Here is a 27,032-nt window from a genome sequence, read left to right on the forward strand (position 1 = left end):
GAATGACTCTACTTCGCGAAAACTTGCAATATTTTTAACTCGCTTGCTCACCATGTAGTCTTGTTCTGCTGGTCCTTGGAAAGCTTCCATCCTTGTAGCTGGAACATCACCGGTCGTCTTTGAGATATCTTCATCTGCAGCTCATTACCATTCCTGCCTTGCTAAGTGCACCTACCATTAATTGGAAGATGGCTTCAACACTACCACTCCCTATTATGCTCTATTCCATATATTGGAGATGAGCCCTAAGTCATAGTTAGAAAAACCTCCTTGGGTTATGTGGAGAGGATACACAATTAATAATCCTTCCAACTTTACTGAAAATGTGCCCTGAAGTTTCATTTCTATCTAGTTTAATACTACCTATTGTCTTAGACTGGTACAAACCGGTCTAGTAGCCGAGCTGTACGTACTTCCTGATGAGAGTGGCTATACACCCCTCATTCAGAAATTCCTAAGTACCACGTCGTGGTAATGAAGTAATTAATGTAGAAGTGATAAACTATCACACTAGTCCACTATGGTACAACAACCATAAGACAAGTTCTCAGACCTACAGCGAAATACAAGATCGAAGAATCAAGAAGATTAATAATAACGAATGCAGAATCAAGAAGAATGCAGAAGAGGAATGAAGCCAAGAGCTCCAACACGCCCTTTTATAACCTTCTCTGGCTCTAATTACAGGTCGCTACACGTGGTCCAATCAGTTGACACGTCTCTCCCCACTCCAGATATTAGAGTTGATGGCTCCCAACCATGATATCAACTGTTCTTCTATTAGCCCTTTCACTCAGTATCCATGGCAACATGACGCTCCTTTGGAAATATAGGCGGTGATCAGTTTGAATTATTCTGGTCGAAATACGGTAGTTGTCGTTACAACGCTTGAACACGTGCTCGCTTTTCCCAGAATTTGATGTCTAAATTTGTCCTTCCTTCTTCCTCGGTGATGTGGCAAGATAGAGGAAATCTACTGCAAGTTAAATTTAAACGAATGTCGCAAGAATCTAAGTGAATATTAGGATATTCAGCTCTCGTTTACAAGTCGTAGTTACAAAGTAATGAAATGATAGTGAGCAAATGATCAAACATGAATTATAATAAAATTACATACCAAGATAAATATTATGACGTTAAATTCCTGAATTAATTACACATAATAAAATTAACATAATTACACTGTGACGTCTGGAACATTACAACACCACTCAAACGTATTCGTCTACTGATGTCCTCCCACGCCATCTCTCCTCTGACAGCTCGGAACATACCATTTAAAAATCAGATCAAAAATTAGATGTACGGCTTTTCAGGCGTTTGCTCTATTAACCAGCATTTCATCTTAGGTCTGACACTAGACTCGTCAGAGTGGGATGTGTCAGACCTTACCCACTGATGCTGGGACTCGTCAGAGTGGGATGTGTCAGACCCTACCCACTGATGCTGGGGTGTTTCTCCCAAATTTTCCCCGCCCAAACTTTGCAACATTTTTGTAACGCTACTCTTTTGTCGGAAATCACCCAGAACAAATCGAGCTGCTTTTCTTTGGATTTTTTCCAGTTCTTGAATCAAGTAATCCTGGTGAGGGTCCAATACACTGGAACCATACTCTAGTTGGGGTATTACCAGAGACTTATGTGCCCTCTCCTTTACATCCTTACTACAACCCCTAAATACCCTCATAACCATGTGCAGAGATCTGTACCCTTTATTAACAATCATATTTATGTGATTACCCCAATGAAGATCTTTTCTTATATTAACACCTAGGTACTTACAATGATCCCCAAGAGGAAATTTCACCCCATCAACGCAGTAATTAAAACTGAGAGTACTTTAACTATTTGTGAAACTCACAACCAGACTTTTAACCCTGTTTATCATCATACCATTGTCCACCGTCCATCTCACAACACTATCGAGGTCACCCTGCAGCCGCTCACAATCTTGTAACTTATTTCTCTGTAAAGAATAACATCATCTGCAAACAGCCTTATCTCTGATTCCACTTCTTTACACATATCATTGATATATATAAGAAAACATAAAGGTCCAATAATACTGCCTTGAGGAATTCCCCTCTTAATTATTACAGGATCAGATAAAGCTTCGCCTACTCTAATTCTCTGAGTTCTATTTTCTAGAAATATAGCCACCCATTCAGTCACTCTTTTTTCTAATCCAATTGCACTCATTTTTGCCAGCAGTCTTCCATGATCTACCCTATCAAATGCCTTAGATAGGTCAATCGCAATACAGTCCATTTGGCCTCCTGAATCCAGGATATCTGCTATATCTTGCTGAAATCCTACAAGCTGAGCTTCAGTGGAATAACCTTTCCTAAACTCAAGCTGCCTTCTGTCAAACCAGTTATTAATTTCGCAAACATGTCTAATATAATCAGAAAGAATGCTTTCCCAAAGCTTACATGCAATGCATGTCAAACTGACTGGCCTGTGATTTTCAGCTTTATGTCAATCACCCTTTCCTTTATACACAGGGGCTACTATATCAACTCTCCATTCATCTGGTATGGCTCCTTCAACCAAACAATAATCAAATAAGTACTTCAGATATGGTACTATATCCCAACCCATTGTCTTTAGTATATCCTCAGAAATCTTCTCAATTCCATTTTCAATGCATTATTTCACTTCACTTCTATTTTTTTAAAAGAAATTTAAACACATTTTGAAGTCTTGCACGGTGACATAAATAACAGACAATTTGCATCTACAATGGAATAACGACAAGACACTTCCTCATCATCACAATATACTTGATTACACACGCCACATATACAATGTGATGTTATGATTTATTAATTAATTAATTTAAAAGGGACAAGCATTTACATCTCTAACTACAAAACATAATATTTAACGTAGACCGGCCTGTAATTGCAGTCATTTGGCATGGCATTATCTCGGCTCCATCTTGTGCCAGCCACCTCCAATTTAGCCCTTCATAATTGCAGGATGCATTCTTTGCTTAAATTATTATCTTATAAATACACAGATTCTGCATTCGTCTTGAGGCAATACACTTAAATAATAAATTTTATTCTATCCACATATAACAGTTAAACCGCCCCGCTTCGTATCGAGAATTCAACCGACACAGATTGTGGGAATCTCCAACTCCTTCCTCTGCAGATGTTCCACAGGTGTGCTTGACCATGAGACACAAGCTTATCTTGGCCAGCCCACAACAGTTCTCCCTTACCGATTAACACACAAAAAAAAAAAAAAAAAAGGCTGCAATAATTCATCCCTCAAGCCAACTGGCTTTAGAGATTCTACAAGTCTATTTCACCCACTTTAAGTCTTCTTCTTAATGTTGCCTGACGTAAGTTCACACTCTCAGAACATAGAATGATGCTCTTGGTTGAGGAGGGGGTATTGGGGTATTTAAGCTTTTTCTAGGGACAGTTTGCTTGGCGTTATCTCCTGTGGTGCAATCATTCCAATTGACAACCACTGGACGGATTTCTTCGAGACTCACTCCAGAGATTCCACCTATTTTTCCGGTCATGTCAATCAATCAATCAATCAATCAATCAATCAATCAATCAATCAATCAATCAATCAATCAATCAATCAATCAATCAATCAATCAATCAATACTGATCTGCATTTAGGGCAGTCGCCCAGGTGGCAGATTCCCTATCTGTTGCTTTCCTAGCCTTTTCCGAAATGATTTCAAAGAAATTGGAAATGTATTGAACATCTCCCTTGGTAAGTTATTCCAATCCCTAACTCCCCTTCCTATAAATGAATATTTGCCCCAGTTTGTCCTCGTGAATTCCAACTTTATCTTCATATTGTGATCTTTCCTACTTTTATAAACGCCATTCAAACTTATTCGTCTACCAATGTCATTCCACGCCATCTCTCCGCTGACAGCTCGGAACATACCACTTAAACTGTATATAGGATAATATCTTTTGTTTATTTCCACCTATTCAATACATTACAAGAAGTTGGCATTTACTTTAAAACATTATTCAGATGAGACATGTTTCGCCTCTCACTGTGAGGCATCTTCAGTCATTATCAAAAACCTTATTATTTTACCAGGCATCGGGTTAAAGATATTCAAAAATGTGTTTGATGATTATAAGAGAGGTAAAATTTACGTTAGTTATAAACATGTTCATGAAGTAACTAAAAATCTAATATATTGATAAAAACATATGTAGTTCTTTGTTGAATAGGACTTGTTTGATTGTACTATAGTAAAAGAAGGTGGCTTGAAGCCGTAGTCATTAATAGATGTCTAATACATAGTGGAAGGCATAAAATATCAGTTCTATGAGAATATACATTACATTCAAATGATACTAGAAACTAGTGGATTCAAAGGTAGTAAATATAAAATGTTCAATGAAATAACTATAGATCTAATAAAATGATAAACACATATGTAGTTCTTTGTTAATTAGGACGTCGTAAGATTGTACGGCTTAAATCCGTAGTCATTAATAGATGTCTAATACATAGTGGAAGGCATATGAACTCAGTTCAATGAGAATATATAATACAAACAATTGATACATAAAAATTGGTAGATTCAAAAGAGGTACATTTAAAAATGAAGGCATCATGTGACTATAAAAGACAGTTGATGGCTTAAAGCCGTAGTCAAAGTTTGAAATGTAGGTCAAATAACTGCTAAATATATGGTAAAAAGATATAAGTCAAAATATACAGCTTAGTATAAAAAATAAGAAGGAAAAACATTCCAATTGCTTGACAAAAGTTACTTGACTTTGGAATGTTTTTCCTTCTTATTTTTTATACTAAGCTGTATATTTTGACTTATATCTTTTTACCATATATTTAGCAGTTATTTGACCTACATTTCAAACTTTGACTACGGCTTTAAGCCATCAACTGTCTTTTATAGTCACATGATGCCTTCATTTTTAAATGTACCTCTTTTGAATCTACCAATTTTTATGTATCAATTGTTTGTATTATATATTCTCATTGAACTGAGTTCATATGCCTTCCACTATGTATTAGACATCTATTAATGACTACGGATTTAAGCCGTACAATCTTACGACGTCCTAATTAACAAAGAACTACATATGTGTTTATCATTTTATTAGATCTATAGTTATTTCATTGAACATTTTATATTTACTACCTTTGAATCCACTAGTTTCTAGTATCATTTGAATGTAATGTATATTCTCATAGAACTGATATTTTATGCCTTCCACTATGTATTAGACATCTATTAATGACTACGGCTTCAAGCCACCTTCTTTTACTATAGTACAATCAAACAAGTCCTATTCAACAAAGAACTACATATGTTTTTATCAATATATTAGATTTTTAGTTACTTCATGAACATGTTTATAACTAACGTAAATTTTACCTCTCTTATAATCATCAAACACATTTTTGAATATCTTTAACCCGATGCCTGGTAAAATAATAAGGTTTTTGATAATGACTGAAGATGCCTCACAGTGAGAGGCGAAACATGTCTCATCTGAATAATGTTTTAAAGTAAATGCCAACTTCTTGTAATGTATTGAATAGGTGGAAATAAACAAAAGATATTATCCTATATACAGTTTATGAAACTTTCAATACGGACAAAAAATGATTTTCATCACTTGTAACATACCACTTAGTTGAGCAGCTCTTCTTCTTTCTCTCAATTCTTCCCAACCCAAACCATTGTAACATTTTTGTAACGCTACTCTTTTGTCGGAAATCACTCAGAACAAATCGAGCTGCTTTTCTTTGGATTTTTTCCAGTTCTTGAATCAGGTAATCCTGGTGAGGGTCCCATGATGGTGTTGTTTGCTGATTATTCCTGTTTCTTTACCGGATGTAATTAATTAATTAATTAATTTTGTGCAGGAGAATTCCTGCGCATTTTCACTGCATGTCCTTGACACCTGTCACTATTCTTCCAGTGTGGATGCCAACTTCTCTCCAGGCCTAATTAAATACATTTCCACCCTTCATTAGATATTTCCCAAGATTCTTAATTACTTATTTCTTTGTTAATGAGAGTATCGAAATGTCTCGCAATGTTCCGAGCTCGCTCCCCGCTGTGAGTTGTCGCGCTGCAGAACGCGAGATGAGCTGAGCTGTTTGTTTCTTACTTTAAAGCATTTCATGTTAAAAACCAGCAGATGAAACATATTTGTAACATATGGTAAATGTCGTCAATGCCCAGAAGATAAAGTCATAGACCTCAAGTTGCTACCTGTAGTATTCACATGGGAATTTTTAGGAAGAACTGTATCACTTTTAGGATTTTCTCTAGGACACCTTTATTACTAGGACCTGGTATTTTATTTAACGTCTACTGTAAAATAATTTATAATTCATCATGAAGGTAACCCCTGGGTAGAGTGCTAATGAGTAAGCCTCCTCCAGAGTTGTCAATATCCTCTAGCCATCTGCCCTCCTACCAGGTGGAATTCTCGAATCTAATGTCCTCATTACTTGTCAAATTATCTATGTCTTATCTCAGCCTGCCGTCCATAGATCTAGTCGTGACCGCACGAGAGAAAATGGAAGGAGCGGAGATTGTTATCCGCGGGATACCGACTGGAGGGTCGTTAGGGATTTAAAAAAGACTATGGATGGGTACGTTGGAAAATAGGAGTGATATTTGTAGATCCTACAGGGTGGGAGGAGATAGGGATCTATGTTCAGTTGGCCTTCATTTGAACTACAATGGTTCGTATAAATTTGGGGTTTTGTCTAGAAGACTTATAGGAAAACGAGCTGAAGTTGGGAGCGGTGATTGGAGTATAGCATGCTGGAAGGATGACGTTAAACTGTAGACGTAATGTAAAGAAAGGAACAGAATTAAGTAATTTAATAGATATATATTAACCACACCAGAGAATGCTAAAATCCAAATTGAAAACTTAATTGAGCAAGCAGAAAAAGTAGGTTTACAAATCTCCTTCTCAAATACAGAATTTTTAACAAATGTTAAAGATTGTCCTGATAAAATAATCATAAATCAAAACAAAATAAAAAAGTCCACTCCTTTAAATATTTAGGTGAATGAAAAAGCAGTTTCGAGGTAAGAGCACGTAGCATTATGGGACACCAAAATTAAACATTATAATACAGTGAGGCTCTTTATGGAGCTGAAATACCAAAACTAATGTGGAAAGAAGACTGGTTAGACAGGCCACAATCTACATACATCTGGAGAATGTAACACACCATGCGCAAAAGAAGATTGTTATTTTTTGGATGTTTGAACAGACTGACAAAAAAATCATAAAGCTTAAAGTAGAAACAGCATGGTTTACACAGACATTAAATGACCTCAAGAAGCAAACACCAATACACATAACAGGAAGTGATCTTCAGGGATGAACAAGAACAGCACCAGAAACAGTGATCAAAACGGATGAAACAAACACCAGCAGAGAGAAAGAAGCAATATAGCAAGAAATGAAGTATTGGTTTAACATGCTCTGTAAAATTGCTATTTAAATAAATAAATAAATAAATAAATAAATAAATAAATAAATAAATAAATAAATAAATAAATAAATAAATAAATAAATAAATTTACCAGATATTGTAGGAGCAATTCAATCATGGCTAAGAAGTGATGCAGAAATTTTCTCACGGAACTGAAGTGTTTATCATAGAAACAGGGCGGGAACATTACGAGGAGAGTATTCATACTGGTGAAGAGGAATTTGTAAGCTACGAAAACGTTAAGGATGAGAACCATAAAAGTCTAGGTGTAAGACTGAATTCTACAGATAATAGACAAATTGATGTTTTTGAGGTGTTCAGATCTGAAAAGGGTGTCCGGCTCCATGGCTAAATCGTTAGCATGCTGGCCTTTGGTTACAGGGGTCCCGGGTTCGATTCCTGGCAGGGTCGGGAATTTTAACCTTAATTGGTTATCTTCGCTGGCATGGGGGCTGGGTGTATGTGTCATCTTCATCATAATTTCATCCTCATCACGACGCGCAGGTCGCCTATGGGTGTCAAATCAAAAGACCTGCATCTGGTGAGCCGAATTTGTCCTCGAACACTCCCGGCACTAAAAGCCATATGCCATTTCATTTCTGGAAAGTGTGGTATGGATAAAGAGTTATTTGATAAGACAACTGCTATGTGGGGAAGAACACAAAAAGGGATGTTATTGAAAAGGGTGACCTCAATTCGCCAAATGTTAATGGGGAAGGGAATGTGAATTAGAGAGGTGCAATGCGTAAGAATATTGGAAATAGTTTTTTCTGTGTAATCACCTTTGTTCGCTCTGGACCACAAATACAGTGGTATTACGTCTACAGGCTGAGAGTAAGATGTATCATTGTATTTATTTTTTAACTTGGTTATTCAATAATTTTTGTTTTTAACTGGCGCTATTACGTGCTATAAAATCAAAACGGAAGTTGTAATATGAGTATTGTTTTCCGAAGCATTGCATCTCAGCTGATTAAATGCAGGTTTCTTTTATTCAACTGCTAGTGCTTTCCTTGATTTTTATTAAAGCCATGTCATAGTTAGAGGAGAAACTGTACTTGTATAAGAAAATTATTTATGTAATGAACCATTAAATTCAAAAATGTTTTTTATAACAATATTCTGCCCACAATCAGTAACAACCTTTAGTGCCATTATTTCCTCCGTAATCATGACAGCTTGAGCCTTACAGTCAACATATTTCCATATTTTGCTCCAAAATGAATAGCTTTCTGAATCATGTTTGTGACTTGTGGTCTAATGAAGAAGTTAACCCTCTTGCAGCCAAGAGCCGATCTAGTCGGCCGCTCCCCATCAGCTGGAAGAAGCCAGAGCTCCGCCTCCACTCTACTACTGTAAAGTGCCAGGCCGTTTTCAGTGAAAATACATGTATTTTAAAATTCGTGTATATCTACCGGTGTATAGCAAATACCGGCATGAAATTTTCTACATATCGACTACGTAGAATAAGAAACTGTTTGGAGTGATATAAAGAGTCAAAAACGTTTTATTGTTGATTTATAGTTGTCAAAAACGTTTATTTTTAGAAAGAGAAAAATATTTTCGCACTTTCTCTCTCAATATCTACTTTCAAAAAATAATTTACGATACAAAAGAAGATACGTAATTATGTATAATGTATTTCTAAATACAATTCTATACAATAACTAATTTGAACGAGAAAAATAAAAACGTAAAAAATAAAAATTCAAACATATGTCACTAATAAAAACAAGACAATTTTACTCACCGATAAAATTTGCATGTATGTATCGATGTTTGGCAAATACTGACAACAAATTTTCTATGTGCGGACAATTAAAATAATTCTGAATTATTAAATAAGTAAAAAATAGTAGTTGATATTATAGTTTTTGTTTTCAGAAAAAATAGTTTCTCGTTTTCGGTTGTAGTATATATTAGAAAAACAATTTTACAATACAACAGAATTTACGAAATTAAGAAATGTATGGCACAAAAGCCATGATTTGCTTTGACCTACTAAGCAACCGCTTCTCAGTTCGGTACCTGCAGTTTACGAGGTGAATCGTCAGTGAGACAGATCCTCTCAGTAATTATTCTTGGTTTTCCAGACCGGGGTCCTCTCACCCTCAGATATCTCCTCAATTGCAATCATTTAGGGTCACTTAGATTGAGTAAACCTCGAACCAACCCTCAGGACCAGGCGAAAATTCTTGGCCTGGGCGGGAATCGAACCCATCACCTCCGGGTGAGAGGCAGGCACGCTACACTTGGCCTGCGGAGCCCGGCATTTAGGTAATGATAGAGGACTATATATGACTATAAGGTTTAGCAGAGAGTAAGTGAAAAGTAAACTGAAGTGTGATATGGGCGGAGAATCAGACGGTAGGGCATGTTTAGGTCCAAGAACTTCCTTGAAGGAGACAGGAGGTTGAGGAATGTTGTCGGATTCATTGGGACAAATTTCCAAAAAATGTTCTCCAGAGACATCATCTTCATCATCATATTCGTTATCACTAGTTTCATCTATCACCATATTCAGAGTAGCGTTAGTGCTGTTAGACACAATTAAACTTCTCTTCTTTAGCTGCGGTGATTCCGCGGACGTGTCCGGTATAATTTCGTCACTACTCTCTGAACTAAATTCCCTATCGCTATCCGATAAATCATCAGCGTTAACTTCGCACTGTTCTACATACTGCATTAATTTATTGTCATCAATACCTGCTGAAAAATTATCACGTGAATAACATGCCATTTTCCTGTCACAAATTCACTCACTGCAAGGAGGAATCTCTTACTGACCGGTTAGTGGTATTTGTAAACACAGGAAACGACTCTTGTGAAAGGTATAACACCCTCTTAGAACTGCCAAAGCAAGGCCAGGCACACAATAACGTGTAGCCCCTTTACTACAGGTTGTAACTAAAGTATGCACTTCACTATAGGTTGCCTCAAAATTACGTATATCACAGAATTTTAAGCCGGCCGATGTAATCGGCTCTGGCAACTTCCGACTGGATTGTTAACGGCCGACCAGATCGGCTCTGGCAATTTAAAGGGCGGATGCTCGCACTACCGCCTGGCACCAAGGGAGTTAAGTTGTCTTACTTCAATACAAGCATCTCATACTGGATTTAAGTGTCTTGCAAGAAAGGAGGCCAAGCTGTCTTAAAAATTGGTATTGTTTTACACAAGAAGCACAGGACAAATCCGGTGTATTTTTTAAGTATTGTTATCTCTTACTTCTTCTAATTTAGTTGAAGCAGAGCTTGCAACTGATTTTTGCTTCCTTTTTCCTGCTACATGTTATGATTTAATTTTATTTTCACAGATAATTTTGACAATGTGGCTTGTATTCTCGTACCATAAGTTGAAACAGTGTGTGAACTTCATCAACATTTATCTTGATGCTTAATTAGTATAGGCGTACAGTTTACGAGGGGAGCATTCAACCAACACCGATCGTTCTCTCATAACTGGAGCACTTGTTATACTTCGTTATTCATCGGAAACAACCCGCGAGAATGATGTGTTGCAGCTCACTGATGACCATCAAGTTCAGATGAGTTCTACAGGGTGGGTCCAGAAATACTTAAATTGCGTGTTAGAACTCATTTAATACATCAATAATAGGAACACAATGTACCAGCATCAACTCACCATCAGCGTATTCATCTCCACATACTGCATCAGTTATAAAGACCTGAAATGGCCATCCAAAATGTGTCTTTCTTCTTTTCTGGAACCAGCTGTTCTTTATCAAGAGTTTATATCACATGCGTGAATCTCCTTCCACGACCTTATTTTCACAGCAAAAAAGTTTGATGATTTCTTCATAACGTGTTTTTATCATTCACACTCAATCTGAGGATGTTCTTGCTTCTCTTCATCACATGATATAGATATTGATTCCCATAGGGTATCTGAAATATTTGTCCCGAATGAGTAAATTTATAATACCAATATAAATGGTCCGTTATTGGACATTATAAATTTTCCAGCTAACTCATTCCTGGTTGTCAGCGTTTTGCCCTTGTGTGCTAGGTTAGGCTCATCAGTTGGTACCCAGCACACCTACCAAGACGCTGGCTAGTGCATACCATGGAGGCCACTGCATAAGAAAATTTATAATGTCCAATAACGGACCATTTATATTGGTATTATAAATTTACTCATTCGGGATAAATATTTCAGATACCCTATGGGAATCAATATCTATGTCATCTGATAGCCAAGCAGGCATCAAATTTTTGGTAAAGAGACAAAGTCTCTCATAGTGCATTGGCACTGCCGGTGGCTTCACGTAGCCTACGCAGTGGCCTCCACGGTATGCACTGGCCATGCGTCTTGGTAGGTGTGCTAGGTACCAACTGATGAGCCCAACTAGCACACGAGGGCGAAACGCTGGCAACCAGGAGTGAGTTAGCTGGAAAATTTATAATGTCCAATAACGGACCATTTATATTGGTATTATAAATTTACTCATTCGGGACAAATATTTCAGATACCCTATGGGAATCAATATCTATATCATCTGATAGCCAAGCAGGCATCAATTTTTTGGTAAAGAGACAAAGTCTCTCATTGTGCATTGGCACTGCCGGTGGCTCCATGTAGCCTACGCAGTGGCCTCCACGGTATACACTAGCCAGCGTCTTGGTAGGTGTGCTAGGTACCAACTGATGAGCCCAACCTAGCACACAAGGGCTAAACGCTGGCAACCAAGAATGAGTTAGCTGGAAAATTTATAATGTCCAATAATGGACCATTTATATTGGTATTATTCTCTTCATTACTACGACCTTTCACTGATGAAGGTAAAAACTGAAATGCTGTCAGCATCTCTGTGCAGGGCTTGCTTCCATTCCAACACTACTTTTCATTTTTACAATCTGTTTCATGTGACACTGACCCAGATAGGTCTTATGGTGATGATGGGATAAAGGGGCTAGGAGTGGGAAGGACGTGGCTGTGGCCATAATTAAGTACAGTCACAGCATTTGTCTGGTGTGAAAATGGGAAACCATGGAAATCCATCACCAGGGTTGGTGACAGTGGGAAGTGTAATTTATAGCCATTGTTTAGGTCTTTGCTGTTTCACCATTTCTATTTGTCACACTTAGGTCCAAAATTTGTATGTGCCTCCGGTTCATCATATCCATAACCTGACACAGTTAATATATTAAAGTTTCCATGATTTTATTTTGCCTTATGTTGGGTTTTCTTCCTGTTTTTTGACACTCTCTGTAGAGTTGCCATTATGTCCAGGGGCAATTGAGGTAAGGCTCTGTATTTATTATTGATTTTGTTCTTTATGAGGCTTTTTTTGTTCTAAAAGCAATTTCACATTACTTTTCTGCTGATTTGCTAGGCCTGTCACAGAAGAGGATTGGCTCCCATAGTCTTTAGTAGTCCCCTACCACTTGTAAGGCAACAGATGGGTTATCTCTGCCTGGTGTACTGCTGATATCTGTCACAGAAGAGGATTGGTGCCCTTAGCCTTTGGCAGTCCCTACCACCTGTAAGGCAACAGATGGGTTATCTCTGTCTGGTGTACTGCTGATGTCTGTCACAGAAGAGGATTGGTGCCCTTAGCATTTGGTAGTCCCCTACCACCTGTAGGGCAACAGATGGGTTATCACTGCCTGGTGCACCCCTGATGTCACGTTGAACTTGGTAGGCCTATCACAGTAGAGGATTGGTTCCTCTACCCTTTGGTAGTCCCCTACCACCTGTAAAGCAACAGATGGGTTATCTCTGCCTGGTGTACTGCTGATGTCTGTCACAGAAGAGGATTGGTGCCCTTAGCCTTTGGTAGTCCCCTACCACCTATAAGGCAACAGATGGGTTATCCCTGCCTGGTGCAGTGCTGACGTCTGTCACAGAACAGGAGTGGTTCCCTCAGCCTTTGGTAGTTCCCAACTATCAGTAAGGCAACAGATGGGTTATCCCTGCCTGGTGCAGTGCTGATGTCTGTCACAGAACAGGAGTGGTTCCCTCAGCCTTTGGTAGTTCCCAACTATCAGTAAGGCAACAGATGGGTTATCCCTGCCTGGTGCAGTGCTGATGTCTGTCACAGAACAGGAGTGGTTCCCTCAGCCTTTGGTAGTTCCCAACTATCAGTAAGGCAACAGATGGGTTATCTCTGCCTGGTGCACTGCTGATGTCTGTCACAGAACAGGAGTGGTGCCCTTTGCCTTTGGTAGTCCCTACCAAACAGATGGGTTATCTCTGCCTGGTGCACTGCTGATGTCTGTCACAGAACAGGAGTGGTGCCCTTTGCCTTTGGTAGTCCCTACCAAACAGATGGGTTATCTCTGCCTGGTGCACTGCTGATGTCTGTCACAGAACAGGAGTGGTGCCCTTTGCCTTTGGTAGTCCCTACCAAACAGATGGGTTATCTCTGCCTGGTGCACTGCTGATGTCTGTCACAGAACAGGAGTGGTTCCCTTAGCCTTTGGTAGTCCCTACCAAACAGATGGGTTATCCCTGCCTGGTGCACTGCTGATGTCTGTCACAGTAGAGGGTTGGTTCCCTCAGCCTTTGGTAGTCCCTACCAAACAGATGGGTTATCTCTGCCTGGTGCACTGCTGATGTCTGTCACAGAACAGGAGTGGTTCCCTTAGCCTTTGGTAGTCCCTACCAAACAGATGGGTTATCTCTGCCTGGTGCACTGCTGATGTCTGTCACAGAACAGGAGTGGTTCCCTCAGCCTTTGGTAGTCCCTACCAAACAGATGGGTTATCCCTGCCTGGTGCACTGCTGATGTCTGTCACAGTAGAGGGTTGGTTCCCTCAGCCTTTGGTAGTCCCTACCAAACAGATGGGTTATATCTGCCTGGTGCACTGCTGATGTCTGTCACAGAACAGGATTGGTGCCCTTTGCCTTTGGCAGTCCCTACCTTCTGTATGAGTACAGATGGGTTATCCCTGCCTGGTGCACTGCTGATGTCTGTCACAGTAGAGGGTTGGTTCCCTTAGCCTTTGGTAGTCCCTACCAAACAGATGGGTTATCCCTGCCTGGTGCACTGCTGATGTCTGTCACAGTAGAGGGTTGGTTCCCTTAGCCTTTGGTAGTCCCCTACCACCTGTAAGGCAACAGGTGGGTTATCCCTGCCTGGTGCACTGCTGATGACTGTCACAGTAGAGGGTTGGTTCCCTTAGCCTTTTGTAGTCCCCTACCACCTGTAAGGCAACAGGTGGGTTATCCCTGCCTGGTGCACTGCTGATGACTGTCACAGTAGAGGGTTGGTTCCCTTAGCCTTTGGTAGTCCCTACCAAACAGATGGGTTATCCCTGCCTGGTGCACTGCTGATGACTGTCACAGTAGAGGGTTGGTTCCCTTAGCCTTTGGTAGTCCCTACCAAACAGATGGGTTATCTCTGCCTGGTGCACTGCTGATGACTGTCACAGTAGAGGGTTGGTTCCCTTAGCCTTTGGTAGTCCCTACCAAACAGATGGGTTATCCCTGCCTGGTGCACTGCTGATGACTGTCACAGAACAGGAGTGGTGCCCTTAGCCTTTGGTAGTTGTTGTATACACAATGACACACACGAAATGCTGTCAACTTGTGTAAATGGATTTATTTACAGTTATTTACAAAGTAAATGTACACAACCTAAATCACTGCCATCACAACAAAACACTTCACTCTGTAAACATCAACAAGCCACCAATTCTAACAACTGCCTATCAGAAAGTATCTTATATGAAGACTGCAACCATTGCATGTCAACTACCAACTTTACTAAACCAAGTCACATACTTCAAACACTCGTTAGCACGATCCACGTCTGATCAGAACAACTCCTGTTAAACCATGACTCTTACTAAACAATACTTCGTCTCTACCATCAAGATCGCCTCCTTTATGTAGGTGCCTGGCCATTCTTCTACAAAGATACGTTAGAAAAATACCTTCTTGTAAATTGTCGAGTGCCTAACAACAGGGTTATAATGTACAGAATGTTCTACCACTATCTCATGTGATCTAGTGCCATTCTGGATGTTACAGTGTGTTACACAATTCTGTAGTGCATTACAAATCATATATACAGGTAATAATAAATTATATACAGGTTCTTATATTATCTAATCTCAGATATATATCTATATACAGCAAATGTTTCATGACATAACCTCACAAATAATGCAATTGTAAACTAATAAGTGGATGTACATCACAAGTATTAATAATAATAATAATAATAATAATAATAATAATAATAATAATAATAATAATAATAATAATAATAATAATTAGATTGGTGCCCTTAGCATTTGGTAGTCCCCTACCACCTGTAAGGTCAGGTCTGAAGGGCTTTTGAGAGAATTGTGTAAATAATAATAATAATAATAATAATAATAATAATAATAATAATAATAATAATAATAATAATAATAATAATAATAATAATAATAATAATAATAATAATAATAATAATAATAATTCAAGCTCGATACTTGCATAATATAGCCTTGGGTTAAAGAATATTATTTTCAAGTTATATCAGTATATTACACTTGCAACAGATGGCTTATCGCTGCCTGGTGCACCGCTGACTCATTCCTCTAAGGGAGCTCCTCAGTCAGTCTCTCCTGGCCACTAGCCTGGTCTGCACGTCTCTCATGTCTGGTTTCGGCCAGCTTCTTCTGGCAAGTTTTATTGCCATTCAACACAGGGGATGTCACGATTTTCGACTGCCCCTCCCATTTTCTTTCTGTATGTTCGGCCTCAGAAGACCTTGCGGCCAGTATTTATGCTGAGAGCCTTTGTGGTTCAAACAGATGCATAATGGATTACTACAGCCTGATAAATATTGAGAAATTACGGCACAGAGTTAGGATGACAGTGGAGATGACAAGATGTGCAGTGTCTTCTTGAACCACACTTACTTTGGGATGGCGGGCTATCCTCTGATAAGCTGAGTCGGACCTTTACCTGTAGACCTACTGCTTCATTTTGAGCAGGAAATCTGAATGTGGTAGCTGAGTGTAGAGGCGGTGTTCACATGTTGTAGCTTCTATCTAATACTGTACCAGCACTTCCTGAGTGATTGCACCTTCTGAAGGGCGCATTTGAGTCAAAAAGTAAGAGAGTGGCAACTATTTAATTACAACTGACACAAAACAAATACATGATACCAAGTTTTACTGTCGTTCAGAATAGTCGCCAGCATTGTGTACAATCTGTTGTCAGCAATACGGTAGCTGCACCTGTTGTGTTGATAGTTCAAATGGAGCGGTCTAATGCCTGATGAATCTCTGGAATAGTTCTGAAGCGAATGCCACAAAGTGGTTCCTTCATTTTAGGAATCAAGTCAGAGCCAATCTCCAGGGCTTAAATCTGGGAAGTATGGTGGAAGGTACAGCAATTCTCAGCCCCACTGAGCGAACAAATCAGCCACAGCTTGCGCGGTATATGGCTAAGAGTTGTCGTGCATAATGATGACTGGGTTCTGCAGAAAATATCGCCATATCTTTCTCAAAAATGATTGCAGGTTGTGTTCCAAAAATGAACAGTAATACTGCACATTGACGGTCTGCTGTCGAGGAATGTAATGCATTAGGATAAAACCATCGCAGCTGTACATGAGAATAACCATACTTTCACACTGTTTTTGATCTCTGTGGTGACCCCTAATGATGCCATTCGTTTGATTGGCATTTCAGCTGTGGCTCATAGGATTTGGGCCATGTCTCATCCAGTGTAATGATATGGCTCTCCTTTGTGCTCGTAGTACTCCAAATGGTTACGTCAAAACACGTCTCATGATCAGATGTTCCTTGAGAATGTGAAGCACAGTCGTATGTCTCAAGCCATGGCACTTGTTATGCTCTGTGCCACTGTTCTACAAGCCTCCTGATGAAACTGATGACACTGACCTCACTTACACCACACCACCAGCTAGAATGAGGCTCTGTTTCTCTCACCAGTTCGCATGCACGTAACATGGGAACGGAGAGTCCATGTGCTCTGAGATAGGGTAGGTATGTAACTAACGTGTGTATCAGTGATATTATTGCATGGCATTTCTCACTACTGAAAAGACGAATTCCATAGCTTATCACTGAATGGATGGCTAAAATTGTGCTGTAATAATAGACATCTTTTAAGATAAGGAGTATTTTCTTGACCCATGAGATTCATAACAGAAGAATGCACAATTTGTGCCTCTTGAGGTCTTATGAACAAAATTGGGTGAAGTGGTACTGAGAAAAGATGCAAACACCATTATTAATGAGGCATGGTAAGAAGAACATAGAAGGTGGAAGCATAAGAAGTTCATACTTTTGTTGAAATACAGGGAGTTTTTTAGACTCAAGTACGAGGGAAATCATTTCTTGAAGCTTTCATATAGTAAAGAAGCTCAATGTTCCTTTTGTTGATTACTATAACTGATCATAGTTGGAAATTTTCCCGGCAAAAGAGATTGTGGACGAGTTCCCACTCCATGGTCCAACATTATCAAGAGTATAACTGGGTGCAGTAGATCTGGCCGAGGACAGCAACTGAGCTACAGCCTCATCAGAATTGAGAGAAAGATAAGAGAGAAGTTCTAACATGTGTACTTCCCTTGCCTATTAATGATCTCTGGAATGTCCCTCGAGGAGCTTGTTCTGTCCTTAGTTGACAATCATCGCAGTCACACCTGATGTTCCTTACAGCCTGTCCATCAAAGCTAATGCATTGTGCTCAAAGAAGTGACTTCTTCCCTGTACTGGTCGTCTTAATTGTACAAGGGTAATCCCAAAAATAAGGTCTCCTATCTATAGATAGAAAATAACCGTTTTTGCTGTACACTGCTCAGAATTTTAAAAAAAAGGATAGTATTTCTGTATCTGTCATGTCTACAGTAACAAGAAAATGCACTTTTTAATTTTCCATAATTTCTGCCTTCTGTCTGTATGTATGTATGTATGTATGTATGTATGTATGTATGTATGTATGTATGTATGTATGTATGTATGTATGTACATCATGAGAAAACGGCTGCAGATAATTTAATGAAAACCAGTATACAAAGTCGGGGAATAAGTCGCTACAATCTAAGCCACACATAATTGTATTCAAGCTGAGTGAAATGGTAGTTTACGGGAAGACCTAAAATTTAAATCTCAAATATTTATGTTAATAGTGATCGTATCTGTTACCTCTACTACAGTGGTAACACTAAACAAGGCACAAACACAGTTAAAAGGGAGGGTAAGAGCACAATACACAATATAAGTAAACACTACACACTCGGGAAAACAGTAGCTAGCATACGCAGATCTCCAACAAAACAAGTACGTAACTATCAGTAGCGCCAACTAGTGAACGACAATAAGGGAAGATGGAAGGGCTGGGAACCTACCAAAGGCATGGACATGGCTTAGATAGCGGATTCCGAAATGAATCACCGTGATCCTTAGTTTTAAAAATATTATTTACAAGATAATTCTACATATACATTCCAAGTTATGAGCTATAAGTTCAGTGATATACATAGGTTGTTCGTAGCAGTGTAAATTCAAATTACAAATCAGCTGTACATCTAGTTACCAGTGCAGTAGTACAATGCAATTTACAGGTTATCCAAAATCTAGCGTACCGTACCTAAAGTGATACAAAACTATGAGAGGCAAACCCCAAGGGAAATTCTATCAAACTACAATATACATATTTTAGTGAAACAAAACGGGAATGCCTCGGAAAACGAACAGGTAAGTCTAGCAGAAAAACTAAGGCGTCATAAGTAACTAATTTGGTGAATCTAGGCGAGGTTAGGGCAGACTCCTGTATGAAAACCAAATCGGAACATTACGGAATTTTTAACAGGAACGGAATTCAAGAGTGCTTACCCGGGGAGTGTGCCATCCCGAAAACCGGAGGGACGTCATCCAGATAGGCTGCTCGCAGACAGATAACCGAGACCAACAGAATTCAGGATACAGAACACCCCCGAACACTACCTCGCTCACTATATATAGGAATTACTGGCCTTGGAGGCAACCAATCAGCGTGCACGTGTCCCCTATCGCCACCTAGACTCACCAATCACAACCTTACTTTCGATCGAAAACTCAGACTAACATTCTAGAATACGCATGATCGCGAAAGTCGTATTTTTCCAGAATAAACAGAACACACTTTCTAGAACACATACCAACAAAGTAACACACCCAGTACAAAAGTTATGCAACTTTCTAGATCTTTCCAGGAACTACAGACAGAATTCTACTATTTACAAATGCCTATGTTACAACATTATATAGTACAGGTTAGGCCATTAAATTATCTTATGCTCTACAAATAACAGTACAGGTTAGGTCATGATAAATGAAACATTATATGGTACTTCGCCAATAGAGTCTTTAAAAAAATTACATTCCACTCATCCTACATAGTTCACTTGTAACAGTATCGATAAATACTACATAACTAAAGTTATATATTATTAAATTTCCAATCATTTATGTCTTATACATTGTTACCGTACCGGCTATGATCAAAGAGATATTCATGAATTTGGATTTTTGTTATTAAGTCCTTATCGGTGCCAAATCACGAGATAACAGGTAAAGAGAATTTAATGAATATCGGTGTGTAAAGTCAGAAAATAAGGAACTACAGTCTACGCTATAAATAATTTGATAACACAGCCTAATATCGCAGAGTTGAACGAAAACTAAATGTGGAGGGCTATAATATAGAAAGCTCATAAAATTGATCAACAGAAACATTACATTGACCATTGTTTGTTGTGATATGTTTTGTGTCTTCTGTTGCCACTCATCTCCGATAGATAGGATTACTGCTGCGTACTGATTTTTTTTAAATTTGCTTTACATCGCATCGAAACAGACAGGTCTTATGGCGACGATGGGATAGGAAAGGGCTAGGAGTGTGAAGGAAGCGGTCTTGGCCTTAATTAAGGTACAGCCCAAGCATTTGCCTGGTGTGAAAATGGGAAACTACATAATACCATCTTCAGGGCTGCTGACAGTGGGGTTTGAATCCACTATCTCCCAGATGAAAGCTCACAGCTGCGCGCTCCTTACCACACGGCCAACTTGCCCGGTTGTACCGAGTGTAACAGCCTGCTTCAATATTGGTGAGAAGTAGCCAGGGAGTTAATTAACTTTCCTCTTTAGCAAGTCAATCTTCTGATACTACTGCTACGTAACGTAACATACTGGTTCATTCGAGCTATTCAGTGCCTACTCTGAGACACTGATTGGAATGAGCAGTGTGCACATTTACCTTAATGGAATAATAGCAGAGGAGTGTTCACGGCTGTCTGCGGCGTGGTCGTTCCAGCTTTGGAAGTTTGAACTTCTGCAGTACTGATATAGATAAATGTTGATTCCCACAGCGTGCTTGAAATATTTGTTCCGAATGAGAACACCAGTATACTTGGTCTGTTATTGGACATTATACATTTTCCAGCTAACTCATTCCTGGTTGCAAGCGTTTCACCCCAGCATGCCAAGTTGGGCTCATCAGTTATAATACCAATATAGTTGGTCCATTATTGGACATTATAAATTTTCCAGCTAACTCATTCCTGGTTGCAAGCGTTTCACCCCAGCATGCCAAGTTGGGCTCATCAGTTATAATACCAATATAGTTGGTCCATTATTGGACATTATAAATTTTCCAGCTAACTCATTCCTGGTTGCAAGCGTTTCACCCCAGCATGCCAAGTTGGGCTCATCAGTTATAATACCAATATAGTTGGTCCGTTATTGGACATTATAAATTTTCCAGCTAACTCATTCCTGGTTGCCAGCGTTTCGCCCCAGTGTGCCAAGTTGGGCTCATCAGTTATAATACCAATATAGTTGGTCCGTTATTGGACATTATAAATTTTCCAGCTAACTCATTCCTGGTTGCAAGTGTGCTAAGTGGGCTCAAGTAGGCCACGGCGAACAAAGGAGCGGGAGGCAGTCAATTTCCGTCGAGACAGTTGTGAAGGTTCAGCAAATCAGCATGAAGATCAGCGGATCACCCTGGATGATCTCTGCACATCGGTTCCTGAAGTTTCCAGAAGCGCTGCTCACAGAATTTTGATGGAAAATTTGAAATACTGAAAGGTTTGAGCAAGATGGGTGCCGCACTTGCCGACTGAAGACGACATGCGGCAACGAGTTTATTGTTCCCACACATTTCTTCAACACTCTGCAGCCAAAGAGGACAACTTTTTGGACTCAATTGTCACGGGTGTCAAAACCCGGGTGTTCCACTTTACACCTGAGACCAAGCAATAATCACGCCAGTGGCGGCATTCCTCTTCGCCAAAGCCGCTGAAATTCAAGCAAACATAGTCTGACGGTAAAGTCATGATAACTGTGTTTTGAGATCGAAAAGGGCTATTGTTGGTCAACTTTATGCCTACTGGGACCACAATTAACGCTGACAGGTACTGTGAGACTCTGAAAAAACTCAGACGGGCAATTCAGAACCGGAGAAGACGAATGTTGAGCAAGGGCATGAACATTCTCCATAACAACGCTCACCCGCACGTTGCCTGGCAAACCGTTGCTCTTCTGCAAAAGTATCAGTGGAACATCATCACTCATCCACCCTATAGTCCTGACTTGGTGCCCAGTGACTATCACTTGTTCCCTAAGTTGAAAGAACATTTGGCTGGAAAGCAATTCAGCACCGACGATGAGATTACAGTTTCCTGAACAGTATGGCAGCGAGCTGGTACGACATGGGCATACAGCGTCTACAAAACTGCACTGACCGAAATGGTGATTATATAGAAAAATAGCCAAATGTTCATGCTGTAAAATGATGTAAACCACGGTAGAAATAAACAGGTCTATGTATTTACAAAAAAAATAGGAGATGTTAATTTTAGGATTACCTATGTACACAAGTGAAAGCAGGGTGGATTCAGAATTTCTTATTTAAACATTTACAAGGCATCAAGTTGAAGGATCTGAACTAAAGATAAGTTGGAGGTAACCAACATGAAAGTAGCAAGAATGACAGCTGATACAAAACAGGTACTGGGCTAGTTGGCCATGCGCGTAGAGGCGCGCGGCTGTGAGCATGCATCCAGGAGATAGTAGGTTCGAATCCCACTATCGGCAGCCCTGAAGATAGTTTTCCGTGGTTTCCCATTTTCACACCAGGCAAATGCTGGGGCTGTACCTTAATTAAGACCACGGCAGCTACCTTCCAACTCCTAGGCCTTTCCTGTCCCATCGTCGCCATAAGACCTATCTGTGTTGGTGCGACATAAAGCCCCTAACAAAAATTAAAAAAAAAGAAGATATAAACAGGCGGGAACAATGGCACGAGGGTACTCGGAGGTGTTCATAATGGGAGCATGTGAGACAAGGTGTAACAGAAGTAAAGCGAAACCAAGGAACAGAGCCAGGATTTTGGAGACACTTAGGCTGTAAGATGTAACACTCACCACTCCCTTGCTGCCCACAATGATGAGTGTACGTTCTTTTGGCTGACTGCCCAATGGCTGTAGAGACTCGTCACGCTCAAGGTTCACCTTCTGAGCAATATCCCATAGGCTCTTCTGACTGAAAAGAAAAACAGACTGATGCTAATATATGTCAAGTACCACAATGCATAGGGGCTAGGGAGCAAAGTGAGCGTGACATCATTTAGGCCTAGATCCTTGTTGGTGGTGATTATTGTTTTAAGAGGAAGTACAACTAGGCAACCATCATCTATATAACACTAATCAGAGGAAAAAAATGGAAGGGATCAGCCACTTGGAAAAATGAAGGTATTAGCCAAAGAAAGACAAAGGCCATGAAGCGCATGAAAATGAAAGACTCCCTAGGCCTCGAGTGCTCTAATACTATCATGGTGGAAAAGAATAAGAGTTGGGCGAGGGAGGTCAGATAGAATAGATGAAAGTGAGCAGCCTGCCACAAGTAGAAGCAATGCCAGGACTCAGCTAAGGGTTCCATGCTTGCCAACCCACACTCCCAAGTATAGAGTCCATGGGGCCCTTTTAGTCACCTCTTACGACAGGCAGGGGATACCATGGGTGTTATTCTACCGCCCCCACCCACAGTGGATAACCTGCATCCTTAGGTAATATTGATATGGTGTTACTCTTGAAATACCAGTGACACTATTATAGTTTTCTTTCAAAAACCAATGATTTATAGGAGCAAAAAGAGCTATTTGCAGTTAATGGGTGAAATAACTGAAAAGAGCTATTTTATTTATATAAATTAACTGTGGAACATGCTGTCCAATGTTTAATGCAGCTGGTGTTCACTTGTGCAGTGTACAGAGAGGCTGACTGTGAAGGAGAACCTTGTGTTCTCTTTGTAACTGGTGTTCACTTGTGCAGTGTACAGAGAGGCTGACTGTGAAGGAGAACCTTGTGTTCTCTCTGCAGCTGGTGTTCACTTGTGCAGTGTACAGAGAGGCTGACTGTGAAGGAGAACCTTGTGTTCTCTCTGCAGCTGGTGTTCACTTGTGCAATGTACAGAGAGGCTGACTGTGAAGGAGAACCTTGTGTTCTCTCTGCAGTTGGTGTTCACTTGTGCAGTGTACAGAGAGGCTGACTGTGAAGGAGAACCTTGTGTTCTCTTTGTAGCTGGTGTTCACTTGTGCAGTGAATGGACAGGATGACTGTGAAGGAGAACCTTGTGTTCTCTTTGTAACTGGTGTTCACTTGTGCAGTGTACAGAGAGGCTGACTGTGAAGGAGAACCTTGTGTTCTCTCTGCAGCTGGTGTTCACTTGCGCAGTGAATGGACAGGATGACTGTGAAGGAGAACCTTGTGTTCTCTTTGTAACTGGTGTTCACTTGTGCAGTGTACAGAGAGGCTGACTGTGAAGGAGAACCTTGTGTTCTCTCTGCAGCTGGTGTTCACTTGCGCAGTGAATGGACAGGATGACTGTGAAGGAGAACCTTGTGTTCTCTTTGTAGCTGGTGTTCACTTGTGCAGTGTACAGAGAGGCTGACTGTGAAGGAGAACCTTGTGTTCTCTCTGCAGTTGGTGTTCACTTGTGCAGTGTATGGACAGGATGACTGTGAAGGAGAACCTTGTGTTCTCTTTGTAGCTGGTGTTCACTTGTGCAGTGTACAGAGAGGCTGACTGTGAAGGAGAACCTTGTGTTCTCTTTGTAGCTGGTGTTCACTTGTGCAGTGTATGGACAGGATGACTGTGAAGGAGAACCTTGTGTTCTCTCTGCAGTTGGTGTTCACTTGTGCAGTGTACAGACAGGATGACTGTGAAGGAGAACCTTGTGTTCTCTCTGCAGCTGGTGTTCACTTGTGCAGTGTACAGAGAGGCTGACTGTGAAGGAGAACCTTGTGTTCTCTTTGTAACTGGTGTTCACTTGTGCAGTGTACAGACAGGATGACTGTGAAGGAGAACCTTGTGTTCTCTCTGCAGCTGGTGTTCACTTGTGCAGTGTACAGAGAGGCTGACTGTGAAGGAGAACCTTGTGTTCTCTCTGGAGCTGGTGTTCACTTGTGCAGTGTACAGAGAGGCTGACTGTGAAGGAGAACCTTGTGTTCTCTTTGTAACTGGTGTTCACTTGTGCAGTGTACAGAGAGGCTGACTGTGAAGGAGAACCTTGTGTTCTCTCTGCAGCTGGTGTTCACTTGTGCAGTGTATGGACAGGATGACTGTGAAGGAGAACCTTGTGTTCTCTCTGCAGCTGGTGTTCACTTGTGCAGTGTATGGACAGGATGACTGTGAAGGAGAACCTTGTGTTCTCTTTGTAACTGGTGTTCACTTGTGCAGTGTACAGAGAGGCTGACTGTGAAGGAGAACCTTGTGTTCTCTCTGCAGCTGGTGTTCACTTGTGCAGTGTACAGACAGGATGACTGTGAAGGAGAACCTTGTGTTCTCTTTGTAGCTGGTGTTCACTTGTGCAGTGTACAGACAGGATGACTGTGAAGGAGAACCTTGTGTTCTCTCTGCAGCTGGTGTTCACTTGTGCAGTGTACAGACAGGATGACTGTGAAGGAGAACCTTGTGTTCTCTGTGTAACTGGTGTTCACTTGTGCAGTGTATGGACAGGATGACTGTGAAGGAGAACCTTGTGTTCTCTGTGTAACTGGTGTTCACTTGTGCAGTGTATGGACAGGATGACTGTGAAGGAGAACCTTGTGTTCTCTTTGTAACTGGTGTTCACTTGTGCAGTGTACAGAGAGGCTGACTGTGAAGGAGAACCTTGTGTTCTCTCTGCAGCTGGTGTTCACTTGTGCAGTGTACAGACAGGATGACTGTGAAGGAGAACCTTGTGTTCTCTCTGCAGCTGGTGTTCACTTGTGCAGTGTATGGACAGGATGACTGTGAAGGAGAACCTTGTGTTCTCTCTGCAGCTGGTGTTCACTTGTGCAGTGTATGGACAGGATGACTGTGAAGGAGAACCTTGTGTTCTCTTTGTAGCTGGTGTTCACTTGCGCAGTGTATGGACAGGATGACTGTGAAGGAGAACCTTGTGTTCTCTCTGCAGCTGGTGTTCACTTGTGCAGTGTATGGACAGGATGACTGTGAAGGAGAACCTTGTGTTCTCTTTGTAGCTGGTGTTCACTTGTGCAGTGTACAGACAGGATGACTGTGAAGGAGAACCTTGTGTTCTCTCTGCAGCTGGTGTTCACTTGTGCAGTGTATGGACAGGATGACTGTGAAGGAGAACCTTGTGTTCTCTTTGTAGCTGGTGTTCACTTGTGCAGTGTATGGACAGGATGACTGTGAAGGAGAACCTTATGTTCTCTCTGGAGCTGGTGTTCACTTGTGCAGTGTACAGAGAGGCTGACTGTGAAGGAGAACCTTGTGTTCTCTCTGCAGCTGGTGTTCACTTGTGCAGTGTACAGAGAGGCTGACTGTGAAGGAGAACCTTGTGTTCTCTTTGTAACTGGTGTTCACTTGTGCAGTGTATGGACAGGATGACTGTGAAGGAGAACCTTGTGTTCTCTTTGTAGCTGGTGTTCACTTGTGCAGTGTACAGAGAGGCTGACTGTGAAGGAGAACCTTGTGTTCTCTTTGTAACTGGTGTTCACTTGTGCAGTGTATGGACAGGATGACTGTGAAGGAGAACCTTGTGTTCTCTTTGTAACTGGTGTTCACTTGCGCAGTGAATGGACAGGATGACTGTGAAGGAGAACCTTGTGTTCTCTTTGTAGCTGGTGTTCACTTGCGCAGTGTATGGACAGGATGACTGTGAAGGAGAACCTCGTGTTCTCTCTGCAGCTGGTGTTCACTTGCGCAGTGTATGGACAGGATGACTGTGAAGGAGAACCTTGTGTTCTCTCTGCAGCTGGTGTTCACTTGTGCAGTGTATGGACAGGATGACTGTGAAGGAGAACCTTGTGTTCTCTTTGTAACTGGTGTTCACTTGCGCAGTGAATGGACAGGATGACTGTGAAGGAGAACCTTGTGTTCTCTTTGTAGCTGGTGTTCACTTGTGCAGTGTACAGAGAGGCTGACTGTGAAGGAGAACCTTGTGTTCTCTTTGTAACTGGTGTTCACTTGCGCAGTATATGGACAGGATGACTGTGAAGGAGAACCTTATGTTCTCTGTGTAACTGGTGTTCACTTGTGCAGTGTATGGACAGGATGACTGTGAA

General features: G+C 40.7%; 1 protein-coding gene across 1 annotated transcript in view; it reads right to left on the reverse strand.

Moving 5' to 3' along the window:
* LOC136880973 (cytoplasmic dynein 2 light intermediate chain 1) overlaps positions 1-27,032 on the reverse strand; it is a 212,900-nt gene that overhangs the window by 137,497 nt on the left and 48,371 nt on the right. The window contains exon 2 of the mRNA XM_068229209.1: positions 22,888-23,005. Coding sequence (XP_068085310.1) covers positions 22,888-23,005 — 118 coding nt within the window. The remainder of the gene's footprint in view (positions 1-22,887; positions 23,006-27,032) is intronic.

This window comes from Anabrus simplex, chromosome 9 (assembly GCF_040414725.1).
Source record: "Anabrus simplex isolate iqAnaSimp1 chromosome 9, ASM4041472v1, whole genome shotgun sequence".
Lineage (NCBI taxonomy): Eukaryota > Metazoa > Arthropoda > Insecta > Orthoptera > Tettigoniidae > Anabrus > Anabrus simplex.